The sequence below is a fragment of the Phyllopteryx taeniolatus genome, chromosome 16, assembly GCF_024500385.1.
Source record: "Phyllopteryx taeniolatus isolate TA_2022b chromosome 16, UOR_Ptae_1.2, whole genome shotgun sequence".
NCBI classification, from domain to species: Eukaryota; Metazoa; Chordata; class Actinopteri; order Syngnathiformes; family Syngnathidae; genus Phyllopteryx; species Phyllopteryx taeniolatus.
The window spans coordinates 6522653-6549322 of NC_084517.1; the positions used below are offsets into that span (position 1 = coordinate 6522653).

Sequence of the window (26670 nt, forward strand, 5' to 3'; positions counted from 1 at the left end):
ATGAGAAAGAGTAGTGGAGGCTCGACTCAGGACAGAAGTGAGTATTTGCGAGGAAGGGGTCAGGTGTGTTATGTGACAGAAGAGTCTGCTAGGATGAAGGGCAAAGTGTATAAAACAGCGGTGAGGGACGGATGAGAGACAGTGGCACTGAAGAGACAACAGGAAGCAGAGCAAATGAAGATGTTGAGGTTCGCTCTCGGAGTGACCACGTTGGATCAAATCAGAAATGAGCTCATCAGAGGGACGGCCGAGGTTCGATGTTTTGGAGACAAAGTCAGAGAGAGCAGACTTGGATGCTTCGGACACGTCATAAAGGAGAAATAGTGAGTATATTGGTAGAAGGATGATGAGGATGGAGCCGCCGGGCAATAGCGTTAGAGGAAGACCAAAGAGAAGGTTGATGGACGTCGTGAGGGAAGAAGACATGAGGGCAGTTGGTGTTGGAGAGGAGGATGCAGGAGATAGGCTGACATGGGAAAGGATGACGCGCTGTGGCGACCCCGAAAGGGACAGGCCCAAAGGAAAAGAAGAAAATTCATGTTTTCCAGAAAAAAACAACGTGAAGTAGAAGTCACTTGAGCTGCACATCCTGACGAAGCAGCCACAAAGCTTAATCACTGCCATCCCTCCCAGTTAACCGAGATATTTGTCAGTCGCAGTGAAATCACATACCACAACGGGCATCCATTCATATTTAAAACTGAGATTCAAACCTGGATCTCACTACTGAGAGGCAGATATACTAACCACTGGTCACTGTGCATCCAATCGATTGTTTGTGTTGTTCTTTGGATATAGGACCAACTTTGATGTTCACCCATTATGGTTCCATTTCAATTCACGTGTTATTTGCACGTTCAGAAGAATAGGTTTCAATCAAAGAGACAAATCAGTAGCTCCAGTTGTACACCTGCACCTGCACAATGTGACGAGATTTCCAACTTTGAATGAAGAGAAATGGGTGGTTGAAGGCGGCGGAAGGCAGCAAGGGGCGGGGGCGACACGTGACTTTTACATCCAACGCCAGTGTCGCCAATAGTCGTTTATCGAGCCGCATTGTTTACTTTTGTATACCTCTAGCCGCCAGAGGTCGCCAAAGCTCCCAAATAAGCAGGTCGATTGACAGTCACTACAAATGTGCTCTATTTGAACAGTAAATGACATCGTTTATCAAAGTCCTGAGTTTTGTTCGAGACCATTTCCACCGACGGGAAATAATGTTCGTTTGCAGGAGAAATTACAGCGCGTGGAAAAGAACGCAATTCGGTGAAATGTGACGATGACGATGACGATGACGACGAGAAGAAAGGGCGGAGGAGAGGAGAGGAGAGGAGAGCGGGATGGAGGTAAACAGATGATGGGAGGGGGAGGAGGAAGAGGAGGAGCAGGAAGCAGGCGAACGCTCGCTCTGTTTAGACAGCAGGAGGACGCGGCGGTGGCGGCTCGACAACACAACGCAACGCAACGCAACGCAACGCAACACAACGCAATGGACTGCTACCCAGCGGATATGGAAGGTAGGGCTGACCGGGCGAGGGTTCGTCGTTGTGTCGTTCGTGGCTCTCGCCGAGCTTTCGGGGAGGACGGAAGCGAGCGAGCGACACCCAGCGGGGCCTGGCTCTCCTCGGCCCGCCCCCGGCTCCCGAACCGGTGTGCGTGGATGGATGTGGGACGTGCGCACATCTCGAGCTTCCTCTCCTTCTCGCGGCGGAGGCGCATTTTCACGCACCGAAGCCACTCTTCGAACGTGTGCGCCACAGCGACGCTCTTTCCACGACACCGTCGGGATTGGGAATAGATGGAGGCATTGTGTCGCCATAATGTGTCCTCTGTTCAATGCTGCGTGTGCTCGCAGCATATTCAAAAATGGAGCAGGAAGGAGCATCTGCAGCAGAGGCTGTCTCGCATTGCGTTTGCTTTCCTCACTTTGCCGAGGCCGCCAGTCACCCATTACGACATTTTCATGATACGGAACAGCGATTATAACGCTCAGCCTGAATTATATCACAATCAGAATCATCATCTTTATGTCAAAAAAACAAAAAAAAATGTCTTCCCGGTAGTTGGAGCCGCTCGAGTACGACAACAGACGGTCAATTGACACAGAACACTTTGGAGACGGAAAGGCATTGACAAAAAAACAGTCACTGAGCAGTAAAGGGTTGCTAGTTATCTGGTACTGCCAATACATTTTTTTGGGAGTCCTCTTGCACTTCGAGCAGTTTGAATGACTAATATAGCAATGATCATTGTGTGCAAAGGGCGCCGAGACTTCATGCATCAACATTTGGGTCTGAAAGAAGACAGACAGCACTGGAGCTGGCAAACGTACTCACACTCGATCTGCTCCAAAGTGGCTACAGACACTTAAAGGTGTAATACAGGTCAAATAAGTACTGATTCAACTCATGGACTTACTGTAAGCGAGAGGAAAAAAAAGGCTAGATTCAAAAGTCACAATGATTTTCACTCTCAATTATATACAATACCTGTTACTGTACACAAAATCATTGTATTCACTTACAACCCCAATTCCAATGAAGTTGGGGCGTAGTGTTAACATAAATAAAAACAGAATACAATGATTTGCAAATCACGTTCAACCTATATTGAATTGAATACACTACAAAGACAAGATATTTCATGTTCGACCTGATTGTTTTTCAAATTTTATGGCTGCAACACGTTCCATGTTTACCACTGTGTTACATCACCTTTTCTTTGAACAACATTCAATAAACGTTTGGGAACTGAGAACACTAATTGTTGAAGCTTTCTCGGTGGAATTCTTTCCCATTCTTGCTCGATGTACAGCTTCAGCTGTTCAACAGTCCGGGGTCTCCGTTTTCAATGGGAGACAGGTCTGGACCGCAGGCAGGCCAGTCTAGTACCCGCGCCCGTTTACTACGAAGCCACGCTGTTGTAACACGTGCATAATGTGGTTCGGCATTGTCTTGCTGAAATAAGCAGGGGCGTCCGTGAAAAAGACATCGCTTGGATGGCAGCATGTTTCTCCAAAATCTATAAGTACTTTTCAGCATTAATGGTGCCTTCACAGATGTGTAAGTTGGCACCTACACAGCCCAATACCATCACAGATGCTGGCTTTTGAACTTTGCGTCCATAATAGTCCGGATGGTTCTTTTCCTCTTTGGCCCGGAGGACACGACGTCCACAATTTCCAAAAAACAATTTGAAATGTGGACAGAAGACTTTTCCACTTTGCGTCGGTTCATCTTAGATGAGCTCGGGCCCAGAGAAGCCGGCGGCGTTTCTGGGTGTTGTTGATAAATGGCTTTTGCTTTGCGTAGTAGAGTTTCAAGTTGCACTTCCGGATGTAGCGCCGAACTGGATTTACTGACATTGGTTTTCTGCAGCGTTACTGAGCCCATGCGGTGATATCCTTTACACATCGATGTCGGTTTTTGTTGCGGTGCCGCCGGAGGGATCGAAGGTCACGGGCATTCAATGTTGGTTTTCGGCCTTGCCGCTTACATGCAGTGATTTCTCCAGACTCTCTGAACCTTTTGGTGATAATATGGACCGTAGATGATGAAATCCCTAAATTCCTTGCAATTGTACATTGAGGAACATTGTCCTTAAACTGTTGGACTATTTTCTCACACAGTTGTTCACAAAGAGGTGAACCTCGCCCCATCTTTGCTTGTGAATGACTGAGCAATTGAGGGAAGCAAACACGGCACCCGCCCGTTCCCAATGAGCCTGTTCACCTGCGGGACGTTTGATGAGCATTCCTCAACTTTCTTTTTTGGAACATGTTGCAGCCGTAACATTCTAAGTTCATGATTATTTGTTAAGAACAATCAAGTTTATCAGTTTGAACACTAAATAGCTTGTCTTTGTAGTGTATTCAATGAAATATAGGTTGAACATGATTTGCAAATCATTGTATTGTGTTTTTATTTGTTTAACACAACGTCCCAACTTCATTGGAAACGGGGTCGTATATACTAAGAAAAAAAACTCACTTGACAGCTTCACTGCAATCTAAATTCTATAATAATAATAATAATCAGGACTGAACTGACCAAAGTGAGACAATATAAGAACAACGGCCAAATTAGTATTAGTAATAGAAATTAGCCTGCATATTAGCTGCATACAAATTAGTAATCATTTATATGCATTTTGTCAAATTAGACGGAGAATTTTTGAATGCAGAAGGTCATGGTTTTTGGGAGACAACGCATTCGCCGCAAATCATTGTTGTTTGCCGACATGCCCAAATTCTCTGAAACAAGGCCATGGCTAGGGAATACCTTGCTTTTCTAAATCTGTTGGTTCATTGTTGTTCACGTTCCTCCATGCTGCTGCTGTCCCTTTTTCACGCTGCGTCGAAAAAAAGAAACGTCCTATTTTTACAAAGTAAGGCGTAGGAAGCACAGATATCTGTGGAAGTAAAAGCACAAAGTCATCTGACAAATAAATACTCAAGTAAAGTACAGATACTTGAAAAATCAAATGAAGCACGGTAGCTTGTATGTTTACGTTGTTACGTCGTCCCACGACTGACAAAAGACACACATTAAGAATCGGGAGCAGTCAAACTGCACATGTGGGAAGACACAATGCTGCGTTCGCTGTATCTACCCAAACATTTACATCTCCAAGTGAGTCATTCAGAAAAACGTAAGCTTGGCTGTTAGTGTGGAGTAAGGCCTCGATTTGAAGTCCTGCATCCCACGACTGTTGGTTTCTTGTACAATGGAACCTCAAACACAATCTTCGTGGATTTAAAACAAAACAAAACAAAGAAAATGTCAAATGAAACTCCTCATGATAGAATTTTGAATTAACTGTGAAGGACAGCTGGGCATTCTTAAATGACGACCGGTTAGAGCGTCTGCCTCACAGTTCTGAGGTCCGGGGTTCAAATCCCGGCCCCGCCTGTGTGGAGTTTGCATGTTGTCCCCGTGCCTGCGTGGCTTTTCTCCGGGCGCTCCGCTTTCCTCCCGCATCCCAAAAACATGCAGGGTAGGTTAATTGATGACTCTAAATTGCCCGTAGGTGCGAACGTGAGTGCCAATGGTTGTTTGTTTGCCTGTGCCCTGCGATTGGCTGGCAACCGGTTCAGGGCGTACCCCGCCTCCTGCCCCATGATAGCCGGGACGGGCCCCGGGACGGGCTCCGGCACGCCCGCGACCCGCGTGAGAAGAAGCGGCTCAGAAAATGGATGGATGGCATTCTTAAATGTCATACAATTGTAAAAAAATGCGAGTTCAACGTCAACTACTGTACTGTATAATAAAACAAATACAACTTCAAACTTGTAACTCAGTGTTTAGCACGTCTCCCTCCCAGTCCTGCAGCCCGGGTTTGAATCTCGGCTTCGGCCCTCCTCTGCGGCATTCGCGTGTGCTCTCAGCGCTCGTGTGGCTTTTTGCGGCTTCCTCCCACATTCCAAAAACAGGAATGTTAGGTTAATTGAAGACTCTAAATTGCCCAAAGGTGTAAATGTGCGTGTGAATGGTTCTTCCTCTATATTTACCCTGCGATTGGTTGGCGAGCAATCTGGGTGGTACGCCACCTCTTGCCCAAAGTTAACGAGGGTTAGGCTCGAGTTCCCCTGCGACCCTAATAAGGACAAGCGCTCGAGAAAATGGATGGATAAGCAAAACTACTCACTCTCTGAAGATGAATGGCGGGATTTTGAGTATATGCTGTAATCGTTTTGGGTGGTAAACTCAAACAAGAAAAGAAACATTGAATAAAAAGTACATATTACATAATACACAGTACCACTGTGCATTATTACTGTATGTTTAAGAGTTTGAAAGGTTTTTAGTATCGAAAGTGTGAGAGTATGGTCGAGGTTAATAGGAGTGTGGGGAAGATTCCTCAAGCCTTCAAATACTGCGGATTTCACCTGTTGCAGGTGTGGTCTGGAACCTAAAGCCGCGATAAAGGAGGGACTACCAGCGTACTACTAAATTTGGACTTTGGAGGTGTAGGTGGAGGTATTTTTTCAGAGGGTATTGGTTGAACTCCAAATTGTACAACTAAGGGGTGTTCAACTTTGGAAGTTCCATTTTTTGGGTGCAGAGGAATGCAACTTTTTGTCTTTTTTTTGTGTGCGTGAGCCGTATGGGGAATAGCATTCAGTCACGATAGATTAAAATAATTACAGAGAAGTGGACTGGGCTGTTCTGTACAAAATTGTGCAATAACAAGACATCTCAATGAATCGATTGTTCTTATTTGTATCCTTATGCGAGCGACTCAGTTCACCACATGCATGAGCGATTGCGCATAGTGTTGATGCAGCTTCCCTGGTGTCTTCATCTGCACCAAGTGACAGAAAGTGACCCCAAACCACAAAGAAGTATGGGTAGCAGTGGATATCGAGTAGCTGTTCTTGGACAGACGAACGACGCAGAAAATGAAGTCTCGGCTGACGCCGGCTCTTTTCTGTGTGTGTGCGTGCGTCTGTTCACGTTGGCCCACTAAAGTTCACATGATCTCTGTATGAGAAGCCACTCGTTTGTCAAGGCGACATCACAAGACGTGCTTCCATTGCAACATGTGCCTGTGTGAATATTTTTAGCCTCTTGCTTGTAAGCGTTGCAAGTGACGACCGTGTCATGCTGCATGTTTTGGCCACTTCCTTTTAATTTTGTGTGTCAGAACACTTTCAAAGTGAAACATTCTATTTCTTATCTATTAATCATAGGACAATTCTTTCTGCAAATAATGCCACGCGTTTCTTCACTTTGACCTTGGCTGTCTTGACTGTGGCATATTTTAATGACTCTCCACTCTATTACATTTGACGCATTTCCCCAATTGAAACATCAGTTCCGATTGCAACGGAAATGTCATTAGTAGCTTTTCGATTTACAATTTTTCGCATAATAAACGACTCGTTCGGTATGCCTTTTTCTGAAAATATGTACTGTATATAAGCAAGCCATTCTGAATCCATCTGATGGACATACAGTAATAACCGCCCCCACGCTGAGTTTTTCCACTCATGACACACAAAGCCAAAAGGCAAACACACCTGCATTAAGTTTTGTTGGATGCGCCGATTAGCCTTGGCTAATAACATTAGCTTTTGTTAAGTGGCACGTACTTGATTGGCGGGCTGCGACCTTGGGGGGTATTTGTGTTTGGCGATGTGTCTGCTACTACATGGACCACGTGTGGAGAAGCACACTAATTGGCAAACAAAAAGTGCCCTTTGATTGGCTCAGTCCAGGTGTACCGTGCCTCTCGCGCGGTCAGCTGGGATAGGCTCCAGCTTAAAGCCTAACGAGGACAAGCAGTACGGAGCATGGCTGGCTGGATGGATGAGCTTTGGCGCACTGCTTTCAAGTCCTTACGGGTGCTCCGTTTTTTTTTTTTTGCGCACTCTGGGCTCTGCTTGGGCAAGTGGAAGTCTCGCCTCTTTCAACCACCTCGATCACAGGTGTCAAACTCAAGCCCCGGGGCCCACATCCGGTCCGCCACATTATTTCATGTGGCCTGCTAAAGCAAATCACGTGTGTCAACTGCCATGATTCTCGTTCAAATCTGTTCCAAAATGTCCAATTGTTATTCGTAATAACGAATAACATTGAGCTATTGCAAAAATCTTTGGTTACTATACCCCTTTTCTAGTTACATGAACAATAGTTGAGCAAACCATTATTCTTGACTTCTGATTTCAAAACTAGTTTTCCCTCAATGCGTTGTGTACGATGAGGTGATTAAACATTGATACGGTTTCACGGTCATAATGGCCCTCTGCGGGAACCCGTAACTACAAAAATAAGTCTGCCACCGCAGCTCTAGATCTTCTCCTGGTCTTCGTGGAAATGAAAGCAGTACTCGGCATTGTTTCTGGGGTGAACAGTCAGCCATTTTCATGACGCCGGACAACCCCATCAAATCAGGCTATGTTCTGGGAGGACAAATAATTGGATGTAAAGTGTGCCTTCATTTTTGCATGCGTAGGTTATTTTGACAAAAGCCTGTCACAGACTTGTCATCAAGACACCTGGGAACTGTTTTAAACTGGATAGAAAAATCACAATGTCTCCTTTAAAGGGAATGTTCTCCAGATGTAGAAAATGACTCAGTCACTTCTGTAAATACAATTAGAATAATTACTACTGTGGGGGAAACATATGATCCAGTGTTTTTATCTAGCTTGTGACCAAATTATGTTCCATTATATGTATTTAATCCCTGGATTTTAATCATTTAGGCTTTTGTTGTGGCACTGCCTGTCAATCCTATTGGAAAATATCCCTTCATTGTGTTTCGATCATTTCAACCCTCAATTTAGGATAAATGTTTGTCTCCATATGGATTGTATATATCTCAACCAACTGCAGAAGTGGGAAAAAAAATCACTTCTGCACTTGGAATGAAGTCTGCCGCCGATCGTAGCCGATTCTGAACCACACATCACTAAACGAATGTTATCGCGACCGTGCTTGTCATGAGTATTTTCGGAGCTGGACTCCTCATCTTGAATTCATCCCCAATTACTTCCCAAGAGGCTTTTACACTGTGAGGGGTCCCATTGAGGCCCATATTTGCGACTCCCTACAAAGTTCAGTGTCAATTAGTGGCCTGCACGCATTTCACCGAGTGGTTGCCCTGGCTGTTTTTATGGGGCTTATAAGCTACCGTAGCTCAAGCTCAGGAGAAGCTTGCGGCAGTGTTTGTCAACAAGTTAGCCAAAGCGAATTAGCAACTTTCGTCATTTGGTAGAAACCTTATCCCGAAATGACAGCAAGTGGAAGAAAAATATATCCTGTCAGCCAGTCCCAGTCACGTCTTTCTCAAAAGCGAAAGGTTGGCGATGAGCACGGCCGATTTCAGCAAAAGTAGCAGATGGAATGTTTTTTATTGAGCACAGGAGCACCCCGATGTGTCTTACATGCACAGAGAAAGTTGCGGTGCTCAAGAAATACAGCATCAGACATCATTGCTCAAGTGGACACACTGAGAAGTATGCAAAATACCAGAGAACCGGGGCACCAATCTTGTTCTGAACTGTTCATAATAAAGACTGAGAGGACTGGCTTAGTTGTATTTAAATACTGAATAGGACTTTAAATACTTGAAAGCCTTTTTTTTGTGGAATACTTGATGTAGCCCAGACTCTTATCTTCAGCGCCCCTCGGATAAGTTAAGTTTGAGACCCTTGCTGCTACGGAATACAGGTCAATTGTAACGGCAATGCACACTACACAGGCAAGTAGAAGCTGCGTCGGGAGCGAAGCAGAAACATACTTTCAACATCTCAAACACAGACAAAAAAAACAATATCAAATGAGCTCAATCTAACAACAACGTCAAGATTCCACAGATGGCACCAAAGTAATCATTTATTGCTTTGGCCTGAGCACAAATACTGCGAACAGTGACGTTTTCTTTTTTGCCAATATTGAAGGATAGGTTGCAAACATAAATCAAGTATTCAAAATCACAAATCCTGAACCACGATCACATTTTATTTATGTTTATTGTAGTGTATGATGCAGTGGTCAACCACAATGAGATCCGTGACACTCGTCAAACGTTGGCCAACTTTCCCAAAAAGATTCCTTTTTGAGATCAGCTACATTTCATTCATTCTACTCCAATTTTGTTAACATTAACTGTCACACAAGTATAACATGAAATCAGTCGCTCATGTAAAGCGTAACACACTTAACATATAACTGTACTGCACTTTTGTATCACATGTGGCATGTGGCGCAACAACGATGACAGAATAACAAAAGCAAAATATTCTGGTCACAAAAAAGCTGCTTCATGTCAGCTGTGGCTGGCACAGAGTCCTATCAAGCCTGTGGCAATGGATCAAAAGGTGAAGGTGGAAACATATCAAGAGAAAACCAGTAGCCTTCTCCCGTGCTATGACTCAACATTGCCGTCATCGTTGTCCCCGATCAAACTTGCTTTAGCCGTAAAACTGCTTCCATTTGTAGCTGTGCACTCATTGATTGACGTGATGGGAACGAGAAATGAAGTGGCAGATGTTTAAACGCTCGGCTGACGCCTGTTTTTATGGTAGTTCAAATTTAAACTTATTACCACTGGTGCTTTAAAATGATCAAACCTGATGATCAAACAATTTAGAGAGTGTCTGAATTACCAAACAATTACTTTTCCTCCTCTTCAACACTGTTTAGTCGGTCGGTGGAACATTCAGAAATGTGGCATTGCACCAAGTGGGAGAATGCGTTAGCTTGTTTAGCTTGATGCTTTCACTGATCATTGTTTCCTTACAATTCTTCCAAAGAAGCGTCAGCAATGTTGCTCAGAAAAGCTAGCTGGCTTTGTTCTGTTCATTGGCCCCCGCACTGACAAACTCGTGTTGCGTTATTATGTATGGTTACAGTTAGTAGTCGTTTTTGTATATACAGATTTGCCTTTAAACCACAATTGATTTGGAAAAAAAAAGTTAAGATGTGCCTGAAGCGTAGCCAATAACGTTAATTTAAGAGGTTTCCCAAAAATATGACATCTGCCATTTAGGAATTGTGGCCATTTAATGCTGATTACTTAACTCAGGGACTCAACAGTATTTGGAAAATGTACCTAATTGTCTATATAAACCATCATTGTTTACACCTGGAGCCCACGGACATCCAATAATAAGGCTAACTGCTACATGCTAGCTAACCAAATATATAATATAAAGTGGTGATGTGGTGTATAGGCATTTCGGTAACCGCAGCAAACTGCAAAATTTCATTTTCTAGTGCAGGCATCTTCTGTATTTACACACTAAATATTGAATTGAGAATTAATTCTGGATTCAATGGAAATACAGTATAGTACACTTCACATAAGCGCATAACCTGCTCTGATTGGATAGAAAAACCAAATCACATATTGACTATTGGTGACTACCGGATCAGGGCAGTTACTCGTTCCCCACATTTTACAATGTGTTTAAAGTGTGATGAGATTATTTTTAAATACTTGCCGAATAATATTTTTCAAGGATTCCAAGTGTTTATTTTTTCAATGAATTTGTCACCAAAATTGCGCCCAATGTCGTTTTCATAATTTCCCCTATTTTAAACAATGCTTTTAATCAAGGATTTTTGGGGGTTTGATGTTTTTATGACATCATCAATGATTAGATTTAGAGAGGTGATTTTTTTTTTAAACGTTCATGATTTTCTTGACATCACCAACATTTAAAGGGATAACATTTGACAGTGATTTGTATTTGAATATATAACCATCAACAATTGGAAGGTTTAAAAAAAACATTTTTGAATTTTCTTTTTCATCACGAAAATGTAATGGGACCATCCATCCTTGGAAGAAATCCTTACCGTAATAACTAAGGTCATTGAAAATGCAACCTATTTTGTGGTGGTGACAAACCTTTAAAACAATGAAATCTGTAATTATGAACTGGAGATAACATATATTTGTGAGAAAGATACAGATTGTCACTATTTTAGGTTTCTCTTCTTTTCTTATCTCCCAGCTCATGTTCTCCAGACATGCTGCCACCCTCATCTCCATTAACCAGCTGTTCACTGGGGCACATTTGAATTCTCAAACATGATGAAGACAGAACCTGCGTCAGCCACGGCGGACAACGGGGCCTCCGCCGGGAACAGCGGGGGAAGTGGGAGCGCCAACATGCGCAGCGCTTCGCCACACCGAAATGCCTACGAGGCAGGTCTGGCGGCACTGAAGAAAGCCACTGATCACCTTAACGGAGGCTACGACCCCGCCTCAAAGCCAGCACCCCTACCCAGGCCAAATGGGAGGGGTCGTAGATATGGCTCAAACGTTCACCGCATCAAGAATATGTTCATGCAGATGCAGTCACCAGGAGATGAGGAGGATGGAGCCAAAGTGATTGGTAAATAGCAATCGTGTTGTACACATAACCACAACAATGGAACAATCTTTTTTTTTTGGCTAGGCGAACAAGCTCCAGAGTTAGCCACCCTCTCATTGGCAGGAAACGACCAGGCAGTCAAACTGTCCCTTCCGAGGGCGTCGAGCCTCAACGAGAACGTCGACCACAGCGCCCTGCTCAAACTAGGGGGCACAGTTTCAGAGAGGGTGAATCGTTTCGACACCAAAACAGATGGAGAAGGTCCGAGCTCCTCTGGCTTGTCCAAGCTCCAGGAAACCAGGAAGATGTTTGAACAACGGACGCTACAGGTTAGAAATGGCATCATTTAACGTACTGTTTGTTTATCTTTCGTCCACTGGTGCGACTGTATGGATCACTTGTAAAGTCAGCACACCACGAACCACCTGTTTGCTGCAGACGAAACTGATCTCACTATTTGGAAACAATGACTTTGTACAGGTGCTGGTAGTGTAGTGGTTTACACAGCTGACCAGCACAGGTGGTGTGAGATAAATTCCCACTTGATTCACTCACGACGAATAACAATCTGATTCACCGTAGACCAGTCCAGGGTGTAGTCTGTTACGATAGGCTGCAGGCCCTGCCACGACCCTGAACAGGATAAAGGAATATACAACTACAATACAAAGTACAAAGAATACTGGGAAAAATCAAGATGTTGTCGCCGTCTGTCCGCTGATTCTGTGAAACCTAAAAATTAGATGCTAACATGTCTACCAACCTTCTTATGCCCACGATGTATTCCTACATGTTTGAGCCTCGAAAATCATCTGTTTAAAGCCTCCGGTGCCTGGAATATATTCCACCTGGTTGTCGTGGGGCTTTCCACGCCGCCACGAGAGGAGCTCGCCACCAACTAACCTCGCGACTTAACAGGCTTCCGGGGCTCCTCTTGGCCAGTAGACAGGCGCGGACTCGTCCGCAGCATCACCTCAGCGCTCGGAAACGTAAATAATGACACTGAGCTGCTTCTGTCAATTGTGGCAATCGGAAAGATGCATTTTTGACGGGGCGCAGGCATAGCTAGCTAGCTAGCTGGACGCTGCATGGTAGAAACAGGCCAAGAATTTTATAACTCGCAGTTGTGCTGGAAAGCCACTAATGCGAACGAAGGCACTAAAGTTTTTATTGAGTGGAGAGGGACCGGCTCACTGCGGATGCCAAAGTGAATCAGTGGGCGCCATTTTAGCTGCGGCCAAAAAGTGAGGAAAAGTGAGATGGTGAAAAACACTTCAATGCTGTATTTCCACAATTCTGTACTGCAATCTGTAGTTCTCAGTCTTTTTCAGAAATGATCTTCAATCATGTGTGATGTAGTTTGAAACAAATCTTTGATTACATTTAACAGGGTGTTTCATACGAAGCACATTTTGTAGAAATACAAAGAAAATGTAAAAGTAAAAGAAAATAGGAAATGCACGAATGAATGGATTTTGAACAGACATAGAAAGGAGCGCTCTCCTTTTCCTTGAGTTTGATTTGATTTTCTAGTTCCCACTGTTAAAAAACATGCTAGGTTAATTGAAGATGAACGTGAGTCTGAATGATTGTCTGCCTATGTGTCCATGGTGTACCTTACCCTATTTCAGCGTTTGTTTCCCTGAACAGGATACGATGAACATGAAATGTTTTGGTTTCCTCCAGGCTGCTACCAACAGGATTTTACTGAAGAAGGAGCGAGCTTCCGGTTTCCAGGACAGCCGCCTGGATGTGGTGGCACGCTTTAATGGCTCTACCGAGGCTTTGGATCGCTTGGATGACCCCCCTAGTCCCCCTCCCGCTCCTGCTCCCGTTCCTGCCGCCGCAGCTGCTTTGGGGCCCGCCGAGGCCGTCAGCCCCACTGTGAGCCAGCTCAGTGCTGTGTTTGAGAAGGCTGATCTACAAAACAATCTCTACCTCCCCAACCGTCGGTCAAGACCTGCCCCGGGACCAAAGCCAAAACTGCCAGCCAAAGCAGGGCCTGCTCGGTGCCAGGTAAGAAGATTTGTTTGTCTTTAAGGGATCATTTGGAAGGGGATTATTTTAGCCTAAATAAATTAGCTTCACGTCTTGTCTCATTCCACTACTTTCTTCCTGCCCAGGGTTCCACTTATGGATTTACGGTCGAGGACTTTCACTCTTGTAGTTCTTCCAGTGACTGTTACACTCTGCTAATCCTGGGTTAGATCCCCATTTTCCTTCAGAATTTACTCAGTTCTTATAGATTCATTCACACACTTTAAATATTCCTCAAAGATTTGTTCCCTTGATATAAGAACATTACAGTTTCTGTAGGTTGTTGTTTGAAATCAGCTGATCTTTGTGACATTATGATCCATTATTCGGCGAGGAGGTAGCCTTTCGAGGAGGGTTCAAGATAGCGACAAAGGCATATAGTCTAGTGTACGATACCTGACCAGTGGGAACACTCATGTGGGCTATGCTGTTGGAATTATGCCCAATACATGTGTACTACTGCACACAAGATGTGCCAATTAAAGTAACACCACGCCAAGACAAGATGGAGGCATACATTTACAGTATTTTGGTGAAGCCAAATTCAGACCATCTGAGCATCAAAACACAAATTTGAGACTCACCAGCCCAAGCAGGCAACTCTTTACACCGTCTGTGAGTTTATAGCCTCAATTTGCTTTTGTTAGGTGAGAGGGTTGAAACAATGGGGATGTCTTTAGCTGTAGTCCATCTTTGACACAAAGACGCTCATCTGCATGTGGTTGCACTTGTAACAAGTAGCTTAGATACTTTTGCCTCTCCTTTAGATGAGTCTAGCCAAGATAAATGTTGGATCATAAGCTTAGCAATGATGACTTTTTGGTAATATGCTGACATTTTTTGATATGAAGTGAGAAGTATGTTAATGGTGTCAAACAATGATATAATTTGTCTCGCTCTCTCTCAGATGAAAGGGCCTCCTCCAAGTAAGGAGGACTTAGAGGAGGTAACAGCAGGAACTGCCCACAACCAGGCGCCGGAGGTCGAAGTGACGGATCCACGCCCACAGTGCGACATCGGCGGAGCGGTGGTCAGCGAGGAGGAAAGATCTAGACATTCAGGAGATCAGCACTCTGATATCACTTTACCTTCCTACTCAGAGGCCAAAACAGAGTCAGAATCCCATCTTGGATTGACAGAAGACAGGGGCTCGAGTACCGTGGCGGTGGCCGCATCCTTTCAGGAGCCACAAACTGTGGAACAGCATTGTTGTAGGGGGGATATTGAGGCTGGAGCCAGGTTGGTTCAAGCTGATGTCCATGCTTCACTTGAAAATGGGGAAAAAGAGCCACCAGCTTTTGAAGTTACTGAGGCAGACTCTGAGAGAAGGGGCGATGAAGAGGAGAACGACGAGGATGGCTCGAGGAAGGAGGATTACTCCGAGGGGGATCTGGTGGATGTGAGTGCATACAGCGGCCTTGACGAGGATGACTCTGAGGGGAGCCAGCTGGACGATGATGATGATGAGGAAGACAAGGAAGCATACCAGCCAGAAAGCAGCTGCACAGAAATTGAGGGTCTTCCTGAGGAGGAGGAGCCCGCACCTGCCAATAGAAAGATTCGATTCAGCACTGAGCCCATCAAGGTGAGCTTTCAACTGCCAAGTCTGTCACCATCACACATAGTCTATGACATTCATTCACTCAGGGCCATATTCTCCCGTTTGCATGTAAGTCTTTTTTTGTTTTTTTAAACGAGCCTGTCTTGCACATTTTTCAGCTATGCGCATTCTCCTGTTCCGACCTCTAAAACACCCAACGTGCGTAACCTAGACATTTGTCTCCAACAACCAAAGAGGCGTGACTCATTGAAGTCTGAGGTTTACTATAAATCATTTTTCCTGAGACTTGTGAATGCCGTGGAAATCAATTTGGAAAATATAGCAAACTGATATATATGTATGTATGTGTGTGTGTGAGTGTGTGTGTGTAATATATATATATATATATGTGTGTGAAAATAGCGGATGTGGTGTTCTATCTAACATGCTGCAATTTGAAGGATGTGTTTTTTAAAATTTAATTCTGTATGAAATAAATCCAATAAAAGTAATTCAATCAGAATACTGTGCTATGACTGAAGACCTTTGAAGGTCCATCAATAAAAAAGGGGGTGTGCCTGCCGTTCTATAGCTCAGAGGTGCCCTGCAACCTTACTTGTACCACAGACTGAGTCACTTTAACGTATTTGATAACTGCCATAGAAACAAAAAACCCAAATGCTTCGATAACGTACCATTCTACCATTACGACGACTGTAGTGGTAGCCCTGCGCTTTCAAAAAAAAAATAAAACTCCAGCTGCCAGCAGAATTTTTGAAGCAAAAATGAAAACCCCTTCCATTTGTTTTCTTTTCGCCATTTAATGATTAATATGTCATCGTTCAGCCATCGGCGGAATGTCGTAGGGACACATTACAGCTGTTGGACAGTCGGTGAGCGTTGTGGGCCAGGTGTGTCGCGCACCGCCAGCATGAGTCAGCCGCTGACATCCCGGCGATGGGCAGTTCACTGATTCAAAACGTGCAATTTGATGTTTCATCTTCACCGGACGCTGGACTTGCTATAGTCTCTGGAGTGCGGAAGAGGAAAAGTGCTTCAGTTAATGGGAGAATGCGCGCAGCATGCACACATGGGAAAATGTGCCCCAAAATTAGGTTTTACTTAAATTAATGATTGTCGGAGATAATTCATTCCTGTGGGTTGTTTTGTGGGTTGCTTGGATAGATAATGCTAAAAATATAGAATTTTCTTTTTTTTCACTTTTTGCCATATGTGTCACTATGGTGTGATTGGGACTTCCCACTCAATATCCGTAATATGTTCTCATTCGACACGAAACAAGAAAGTAGCCTGTTAACTAACGAAATAAAACATACAGTGGACCACCGTTTTCAAATGCTGTTATCGTTAAAGTTGAATGTTATTTGTCTTCAAGATATGAAAGTATTTTTTGACAAATGGCATTTTCCAGATAGAAGCTAAATATTCTTACCAATGGGAGGTGACCAAAGACCTGGAGAATACTTTCAGCTCAGCCTGAAACGTCATTCAACATGAATGCTTGTCGCGATTGGTGTGTTGCGCAAACAACCAACCCCAAACCCAAAACTCCGATCTTGTCATCTTGTCAAATGTAGCCTTTAAAGACACAAATAGATGATTTCAATTCAAATGATCATTTACTGCAATCCAATCATGGGAATGGGGTGAAACAATTTTGAAATAAGTGAAGAGGGAAATGGATTTCATAAATGAGCTCATAGAGTGTGTGCGTGTGTGTGTGAGTGTCAAGTAAATTCATTGACGTGCTTCATCCTTCATCAAATCACATTTGGGTAGAGGTGCTGCAACTCAGCAGCTGATTGTCAGTGTGTTGTGACATTATACTTCCTCATTGAAAGTGACTCCATGGAATTAGGGGATTAGCATTACGGAAGAATAAACGTTGTCTCTTTAGAGTGCAAAATGACATGTTTTTTAAGAGCATTACTGGGCAGCATAGTTTGATTGATCACTTTTGTTGCCGTGCCGTGTCCTCATACATCCGATTCCGGGAGGTTGATGATCACAAGGAAGAGATTGACGCACGTATTTTTTGCTCATGTCAAGAAAGAATTCTTTTTATTTGTTGGACCTAGAAACTAACCCCTGACCCCAGACCACTCACTCAGGTTGCATCTTTGTTTCTTGAGACAGTTGAGGTCACCGCGTAGCTGGTCAAAATAGTTGATGGGCAGCAGCCTTTTGCACAGAAGCACGAAGCTGCAGGGACATACTGTACGTCAAAGAAACAGGCAATATGACTGCTACAAAGTAATGACAGGTTGGGAGACATGTTATTACGTGGTTGTGTTTTTGACTGCTCGTTTAACTTGACCTTTGCAACCACACGTCCTCAGGATCCTTCAGTATTTTTTACTCACTGTCTCCTCTCGTCCGACATATGTGTGCAGCAGACAATGTGAGTCGTGCGCTAATTGGCCATCTCTAACCACTGTCAAAGATTAAGCTAAAATGAGTCGCGGGTAGGCCTATATCACATCCCATTTATCAAGAAAGAAAGCAATTTAATTATACAGTAGTTCTATTCTAGCGTGATGAGTAGTTAACCACGAGCTCATTCATTGACATATAGTGATACAGTGAGCAGGCGGCACGGTGGGCGACCGGTTAGAGCGTCTGCCTCACAGTTCTGAGGACCCGGGTTCAAATCTGGCCTCGCTTGTGTGGCGTTTGCATGTTCTCCCCGTGCCTGCGTGGCTTTTCTCCGGGCGCTCCGCTTTCCTCCCACATCCCAAAAACATGGGTGGTAGGTTCATTGACGACTCTAAATTGCCCGTAGGTGTGAATGTGAGTGGAAATGGTTGTTTGTTTGTATGTAGTAGTTCAGGGTGTACCCCGCCTCCTGCCCGATGACAGCTGGGGTGGGCTCCAGCACGCCCGCGACCCGCGTGAGGAGAAGCGGCTCAGAAAATGGATGCATGGATACAGTGAGCACTTGTTTATTACGGGGAATATGTTCCACACCCACTTGTGACAGTTGAAAATCTGCGATAGCCAGAGACCATGCTCGCTTGCTCAGAGACAAATCGTGCTTGCTCCCAGCTGTTTATTTGTCACTGCCAGTTGAAGTTAGCTGTAAAACTGACACAGAAAACAGAAGAGAATTAGACATTGTATATTTAAACACAAAAATGTTCAACCAAACCATACAATAACCAAAGTCAGCTCGCTTAATGCTAGCATATAATGGGAAATGCCAAAGATGGGATAACTGAAATTAGCATTGATGTTACATAATTGAAAACTTTCAAACAATTGCTACATTTACACACTTGGCGCAGCAACACATATAATATAAATAGCATACACCAATACTCACAGCGTCAGACACATAATTTCTCTTCTATGTGGGGAAAATGCTAATTACTGGACTTTGGTTGCGGATCTTCTCTGCCTCTCTTCTTCTTTCATTATAGTAGATCTCAGCGCTGGCCGGCATGATGCAGCATAACCTGCTAGGCTACTACGTTGAAAGCGTGCTATTCTAAATTTGGACTTGCCTGTATACTGTAAAAACCCGTGAACAAAAACGATTGCCAAAGTACTCTTTTATGTGGCCAAAGGTATCTTCTGAAAGAAGGATTTATTAGCTAGCGCTATTGGAAGGCGTGCTTTTAGCAACTGTCTTCTTAACTTGATTTTAATCTGTGACAGAAACATTCAAAGTAGCTCTATATATACGTTCTGGCCTTCGAGCAGTTGTTGTTTTAGCCGTTTGTGTTAAAGTTGACGATTATATGTGCACCCCCGATTTACCTATCCAAAACATCACGGCACATGCGGTGTCAATTGGTTAGCACAGACTCAAGTCACAATGGGCACAAAACAGCAGCTGTGGGGCTCCCCTGAAGCTGAAATGTTTCCTGCACGTCGCCTCAATCCTATCAGGCTTGTGTTTACGTGTGCTGAATCGTGAACAAGGTTACCCCTGTGAGTCTGAGAAAAGCAGTTGGAATGTGGCTGGGTGGAAAAACAAACACACACACACACACACACAGCCATGTACGCACACACATCACTTCCGATTCTTCCATTTAGAGAGGTCAAATGATTACTTGCAATTAATCACATTTTATATGCGTTCAAAATATAGATATGAACTATTTCAAACTGCCAGAGAAAGCAGTAGTCGCCAACCATTTTGAAACTGAGAGCTACTTCTTGAGTGCTGATTAATGCCAAGGGCTACCAGTTTGATACACACGTCACCGATGTAGACACTGCTCGTGTTAGTGATTGAACCTTAAATATCTTGTCTTTGTAGTGTTTTCAATTCAATATAGGTTGAACGTGATTTGCAAATCATTGTATTCTGTTTTTATTTATGTTGAACACAACGTCCCAACTTCATTGGAATTGGGGTTGTATTTCAAGATCAGTTATCAGTAATCAGTTGTCAAAATAGTTGTGAATACATTTGATAATTGATTAATTATTGCAACTCTAGCCCAGTGCAGTAGAAAAAAAATAAATCTTAATGACAGGCAAAGTGTCAATAATGTAGAAAGGCACTGGCCCACTGTAAGAACCACACTGTACCTGTTTGGGCTTGTTGATTGTTTCCATTGTTTTTTATGTTGGTGCTGCACATAAACTATAGAAGATTTGAGCTTGTTGTAGTTGTGTTGTTCCTTTTTGGATTGTTCTGCTTGTTGTTAGTTGTGTCACTATGGAAAGGGTGTATTCATCTGGGAGGGCGTGTTCTAAAGCCTTATATACATGCACACACACGCACCCGCATATCAACACACAGACATACACACACACATTCACACAGCTATAAAGTTACTCAACAGGAAGGAAATGTGACAACAGGAAGCAGTTTAACAATTCTGCTCTTAAACCCTATTCGTTTAGGTATGTGTGCGTGAGTGTTTGTGTGTTGTACTCGTTAGTACTGTATGAGAAGCAATTTAAATGATTGTGTATCCTACATTTAATAGCGTTGGCTGAGTCTGTCGCAAACGAACAGATTAGCATATCCATCAGACATTGAGCGAGGGAGAGGGAAACGAGTGAGGGATATTGCCAACATCACACCAGGCAAGCCTGCGGTTGCCACAGAAACGCAGCCATGTGACCATAGCGCTGGTCATCGGGGAGACGTATGCAGCTGTCCTTTTTGAGAGAAGGGGGAGGGGCATCGTTAATATCGGGACGAACAATGGTCAAGTTAGTTCATGAAGGAAAAACGGGAGTGCAAGCGTAAGAAATCCTATTTGTCTTTCTTTTGCTCCCGTGCTATAGTCGGAAATTGCCGTTTACTTGCAAGTCGCTGTTCCAAAAACACAGCAGTGATTAAAAAGAAACACTACTTTGGCATTTATGCTTTAACACTGATGCCGGTGCCAGCGCAACGTGAGTGACGATCCGACTGTAGGTCAATGAGTGTGACAGACAAAGTTATTTGATTTATTGCTACTTTAATTCCAACTTGTAATAGTCATTTGCTTAGCATTGTAGTAGTCCAAGGCCATTTACTAATGTAGTAGTTGGCACGTTTTGAACTGTTTTGAAGTTGACCTGCCTGTCTGTGCTTTTGAGTTCTGCCTGTTCTTTTGGTTATTGTTCAACCTGAATTCCTGTCATGTCTGCTCATGTGTACTCGCGCTCGGGCTCGTCTTTGTGATCCTGTGATGGTTTGCGCCACAGCTGGCACTGTTGGGAGGATTTCATTGCTCCAACCTGCCATGACAATATCAAAATTCCGTTTTTGGCACTTTGACCTTCAGAACACATGAGGTTTGATCTATCTATTGATGAAGATGTTTTGACTCACTAAGCACAAAGAAGAACTACTGTTCATCAGCATGGAGCAAAAATATGCGACTTGACTGTCTTCACTCTCTTTTTTGACAGTTTGGTACTGTCTGATCCGGGCTAAAGTTTGAAAAAGAGAGACAGAAATTGGGTCCAGTTCGTCGAGGCGTCACTAGGTTTTCCTCTTTCACCTGTGCCATACTTTCACCACAGATCACAATTTCATCTGCAAACCTCAAACTTTTGTCCCACCTCGTCTGTCAATCTGTCCGTCACCGTAGTAACCGAGAATGGGCTCAGCAGCACATCTCGATACTGTATTTCTGTTGTCATACATGTCCAGGACGAGCCTAACTTACTTCGCTGCCACTCCAGATTGCCCCAGCACTGCGTATCGCATCCATCCATCCCTTCTCATTAGCGCTATCCCAGCTGACTTCAGGCGGAAGGCAGACTACACCCTGAACTGGTCGCCAGTCAGCCGCAGGGCACACGTAGACACGGACAACCACTCACATTCGCATTCGCACCGTCACTTTGTGGGAACCGAACCCACGCTACCTGCACCACTACACCATCAGTGACTTCTGCATATTACGGTAAAAAAAGAGTTGAAGAAAGTCACAATCAAATTGTATTCATCTTATTTTTCACAGATTAGGAAGACTATATGCCCCATGAGTATTGTTATATGGGTCTGTATGTGTTACTACTGCATTTGCGTGTAAATATTCATTATTTGTAGGTGCGTCACACGTTTGCTAAAAGGAACGCAGGGTGCATTTACAATGCAGGAATTTCCATTCACAACCCGCGCTGCTGGACATTAATCGTTTTTATCATCGTTACAAGCCAAAATCAAAATCACAATTACATTTTGATGAATGGCCCAGCCCTAACCCCCGCCAGTATTCCATCAAGACCAACGGCTTTTCCACTCGTCATCCTCCTCAGGGCTTCCCTCACCTCATCCTTTCTAATCTGGCCTACTTCAATATGTTTTACAGTTTCCACATCCTCCCCTTTTCCTCATTTATTGACTCCTCCGAGTAGTCTTTTCTTTAATCACCCTAACCTGCTGCGAATCCTTCCGAGCTCGATGTCTCTGCCTCGCCAATCTGTATAGCTCCTTCCTTTGTGTCCAACCTCTTGTACAACTCATCGTAGACCTGCTATCTGGCATGTGCCACCTCCCTCCTTTGTCCTCTCCTTGTACTCCTGTCGGCTCTCTTGAGTTCTCTCACCATCCCAGCTCCTCTTCGCCAACCTCTTTCTTCCCCCAGCAAGTCTCTTGTCTTCTCATACAATAAACCAAGCCTGTCAACCCAATCATCTGCCAGTTCCTTAAGACAACATGGAGCTTTTCTCAGTCCCTTCTTGAAGTCCTCGCAACATTTCCCCTTTGTTAACTTTGGCCATTTGATCCTGACCTGATCTACCGTCACCCTCTTTCTATCGCTTTCGGCCATCGCCATCTTACACACTAGCGTCCTAAGCTTTCTGGCTACGCTCTCTCCTGTCACCACCTTACAGTCTCCGATCTCAGGTTGCATTGTCAACCACCTGTGTGTACCTGCCTCTGCTCTTACGTTATCCTGTGTTCCTCTCTCTTTTGGAAATAGTGTTCACCACAACCATTTCCTTCCTCATCCAACTAACTCCAGAACTTCTGCTTCTCCGCCAACTCACATCCCACTGACATCCATCATCACTCCTTAAATGTTTAGCGTCACAATCATCAATCACCCTGTCCAATTTCTAGTGCTGTAATACTGTATGTTTGTAAATTTAGTTGCAAGAAGACCACGGTTCCACTTGTTTGGTGCGCACTAAGCCAATTGCACCAAAGTTTATTTTAACCAAACCAACAGTCATCACTGACCTTACTTAGTTTTTGTATCAACTTATCGGTCTACTTAACTGTTACTACTTATCAAATATTAATACTATCAATCAGGTATTAAGTTTTGGAGGTACAGGTTAGCGTCACTGATGGTGTAGTCAAATGGTTCTCTTGCCATGTGTAGGTGGCAAGGGTTCAGTTCCCGCTCAGTGTGAATGGTTTGTCTCTGTTTACACTGACTGTTGACCAGTTCAAACTCTATAGTTTGCCTTTCGTCCCAAGTCAGGTGGGCTAGTCTTCAGATTCCCATAGAAATGGATGCACACAAGTTTTATTCGACCTTTGACCCTGTGTGTAGGTGTTCACCACCTACTGTAATGAAGACTACGATCGACGTAACGATGATGTGGACCCCATGGCAGCGTCGGCCGAGTACGAGCTGGAGAAGAGAGTGGAGAAGCTGGATCTATTTCCCGTCGAGCTGGAGAAAGGTGAACGCAGACTCTATCTCTCTCTCTCTCTCTCGCTCACACACACACACACACACACTGCTAAACATACACGTCTACCTAGCAAGCCTCTTGTGTAACTACAGACACAAACACTACCGGCCACAACATTATGAGCACTTGCACAATACTGTATAATGACACTACGAATAACTTTTATTATGATGCAGTGCAATTGTACAGCACTGCAAACTACAACAACAATAAATAACATATGAAATGAATACCTCTCAGGGATGCATGAAGCGTATTCATTCTGTCTTGTTGGTAGCCGATCGGAGGCAGAGTAGGGCGGGTTATCGTTCCATACAATGGACATGAGAGTTTTTTCTGGACTCGATAAATTTTCCTTGTTGCGGTAACACCCACCGCGCCTCACGACGGCGCCACTGGCAGAGCCACGCAACTGCGACAACGGGAACGTTAACTGTCTATTCCATTGACTATGCTGGGAGCTAACAAGCTAGCGAGCTAAGGGCTGGAGCTAAAAGCTCACTCGCCGACATTGTTAAAACGCCGGCGCTCGGAGTTGCGTGTGAGTTCCCCGCATAACACACGCACTCTAGAATCGAATCGAATCAGAATCCAATCGAATCAGCTTTTTTATTGTCATGAACATGCATGCATGCACACGGAATTTGTTCTCTGCATTTAACCCATCACAGTGAACACATACACAAGTTAGTGGAACACACTCTGTGATGATAAGTGACAGGGACTCATTAATGGTTCCAGGGCTGGGACTCATTGTTTCCAGTCATTTTCATCCTGGGACTCTCATAGTCTCAAGTGTAAAATGATCTGTGCATAACGCATCATCTTTGTGAATGCAGAACATTTGACTCGCTCGCTCGCTCAGTAACTACCAAGGCACTGCTGTTAGTAGACATACATGCAATGCATCTGTTGACTAACACCTCTGCGATCCCATTACGAGATTAAAGTCAGTGGCGATTAGCCTAATTAGGAGTGTAATTCTGGAGGTGGTGGAATTGAACTAGCAACCGCCCCCAAGGGCTTCTCTCCACACGGAATAAAACTCATTTCAAAGCAATAAATACAGCTGATCAACGGGGATGGATACTTTTGGGTTATTGTCTTGAATGAATTCCAGCATCTTTCTTATGAACCCACTAAAATATCCACTGATACATTGACGCGACATAATATTGACACGCTGAGTGCGTTTGTGTGTCTTTCAGACAGTGACGGTCTGGGAATCAGTATCATAGGAATGGGTGCAGGAGCTGATATGGGTCTGGAGAAACTGGGCATCTTCGTGAAGACGGTCACTGAGGGCGGAGCTGCTCAGCGAGATGGCAGGTAAAGGCGAGCTCGGCTCATTGAAGTCTTGTCCGAGTGGTTCCGCTACTTTCGGCAAATTGATTGCTCGTTTTTCGCATCTCTATCTGGTCTCGCCAGAGGCTAAACGCTTAATTGTCTTTCCTTCATCCTTTGGACTTTGTAGGCCTTCTAAACGTCACAGAATATTTGCTGCAGAGCTGTTTCGACAAACACAAAGCCTCTCATTTGAGCCTCTCATCTTGCGTGAATGACCGCTTCGTGTCACCTAGCTTTCCTCATAACATTCACTCGCTTGCCTTAATTAAGTTTTGGATGACTTGGCCTTTCTGTTGAGGTGGTCACCGCGTGCATTTTTCTCTATCAGACACGTTCACCTTCACGCGTAGGCACGTATTATCTAATGCAGCTGATATTGATTTTGAGATGTTTTGTCGGCAAATGGCCAAGGTAGGAAGAATGCACCACTTGCATTGATGCCAATAAGGTGTTCTATTATATATATGATATATTGATGAAATGCATTTGAACTCCTATACATTCCTCGCGTTCCGTCTTGATCTGAATTGCAGGATCCAAGTGAACGATCTGATCGTTGAGGTCGACGGCACCAGCCTGGTTGGTGTGACTCAGAGCTTTGCCGCCTCTGTCCTACGCAACACATCGGGCACCGTCAAGTATGCAACGCAATTGCTTTCTACGGGCCTGTACACGTTCGTCACGTACACTTTCCTGTATCTACATGTTTTCTGTGGTTTAGAGAACCTTTATTTCTCTGAGATTTGTGATTTGAATCACAATTGAATGATTTTTGCCCGTTTCTGTGTGCTTTCGAACTCATAAAAAGGTTTTCTCGAAAAGATCATCTTAAAAGACTTATCATTTCCAGGTTTGTGATTGGTCGGGAGAAGCCGGGGGAGCAGAGCGAAGTGGCTCAGCTGATCCAGCAAACTCTGGAACAGGAGAGATGGCAACGGGAGATGATGGAGCAGCGATACAAGCAATACATGGACGATGATGAGGAGGAGGTTAGTCTAACTGATCACATTCTGTCCACTGAAACGGAATGTAACACCTAATCATAAGAGCCACTGGAATTGGAAGAAAAGGTGGAAAAGCCACGCAGGCACGGGGAGAACATGCAAACTCCACACAGGCGGGGCCGGGGATTGAACCCCTGTCCTCGGAACTGTGAGGCAGACGCTCTAACCGGTCGGTCCCCGTGCCGCCTAAGAGCTCCCCATCTTCTAGAAATATTTTCAAGATGTTGGTCTGTGTCTGTGATAATGTTTGTACGTTCGTCCAAAAGAAAATTTGTCAGATCAGAACTTGATTCAATGCCAGAAATGGGTGCTTTCTCAAACTGGCTTGAGGTTAAGACTTTGTGCTATGTGGCTTGCAGCATTCCCAAACATAGTCCATCTTCCCCACCTTGTGGTCAGGGGGGGGAATATCTACTTTAGGTACACAAAATGTTTATTCATAGAAATAATACCTCTAAATTCTCTCAATTGAGGAGGAAATGTGTCCAGCAGTACTGTAGTTGTTTGTGTATTGGTCTATGATTACACGTATGGATTTTATGAAATGTTCCAAGTGTGTTCGCATTAAAAAAAAAAAAACTCCCCACACTAATTTTCTTTTCTTCCAACCTTGCCCCCCAAAGACATAACGTTACAAGCACAAGTAATAATTCAAGTTGAAAAGAAAATCCCCATTTTTCACAACGGCTGAAAAATCTAAGTGAGGTGGCTACGGTGTGCGAGCCCCGCCTTAATGTATCAGCGCTATATTACGTTTGAAGTCATGTGAGCAACCCTTGCTC

The 26670-nt window shown here is 44.1% G+C and overlaps 1 protein-coding gene and 1 long non-coding RNA gene across 8 annotated transcripts in view; one reads left to right on the plus strand and one right to left on the minus strand.

Moving 5' to 3' along the window:
* Window positions 1–1362: 1362 nt before the first annotated feature.
* The window catches only part of LOC133466313 (neurabin-2-like), a 35989-nt gene continuing 10681 nt past the window's right edge, over window positions 1363–26670 (plus strand). For 4 of the 7 annotated variants that reach the window (XM_061749885.1, XM_061749889.1, XM_061749891.1 and 1 more), the window contains exons 1-9: window positions 1363–1517; window positions 11468–11851; window positions 11915–12159; window positions 13517–13846; window positions 14775–15452; window positions 23393–23525; window positions 24746–24866; window positions 25418–25522; window positions 25735–25873. In XM_061749885.1, coding sequence (XP_061605869.1) covers window positions 11545–11851; window positions 11915–12159; window positions 13517–13846; window positions 14775–15452; window positions 23393–23525; window positions 24746–24866; window positions 25418–25522; window positions 25735–25873 — 2058 coding nt within the window. In that variant the 5' untranslated portion in view covers window positions 1363–1517; window positions 11468–11544. The remainder of the gene's footprint in view (window positions 1518–11467; window positions 11852–11914; window positions 12160–13516; window positions 13847–14774; window positions 15453–23392; window positions 23526–24745; window positions 24867–25417; window positions 25523–25734; window positions 25874–26670) is intronic. The other 3 variants (XM_061749886.1, XM_061749887.1, XM_061749888.1) reach the window with 3 other exon arrangements.
* Window positions 16104–18797, minus strand: LOC133466317 (uncharacterized). The gene is made up of 4 exons (XR_009784917.1): window positions 18400–18797; window positions 17536–17630; window positions 16861–17006; window positions 16104–16437 (listed from the first exon to the last, which is right to left on the minus strand). It is a non-coding gene; the product is annotated as an uncharacterized LOC133466317 (long non-coding RNA).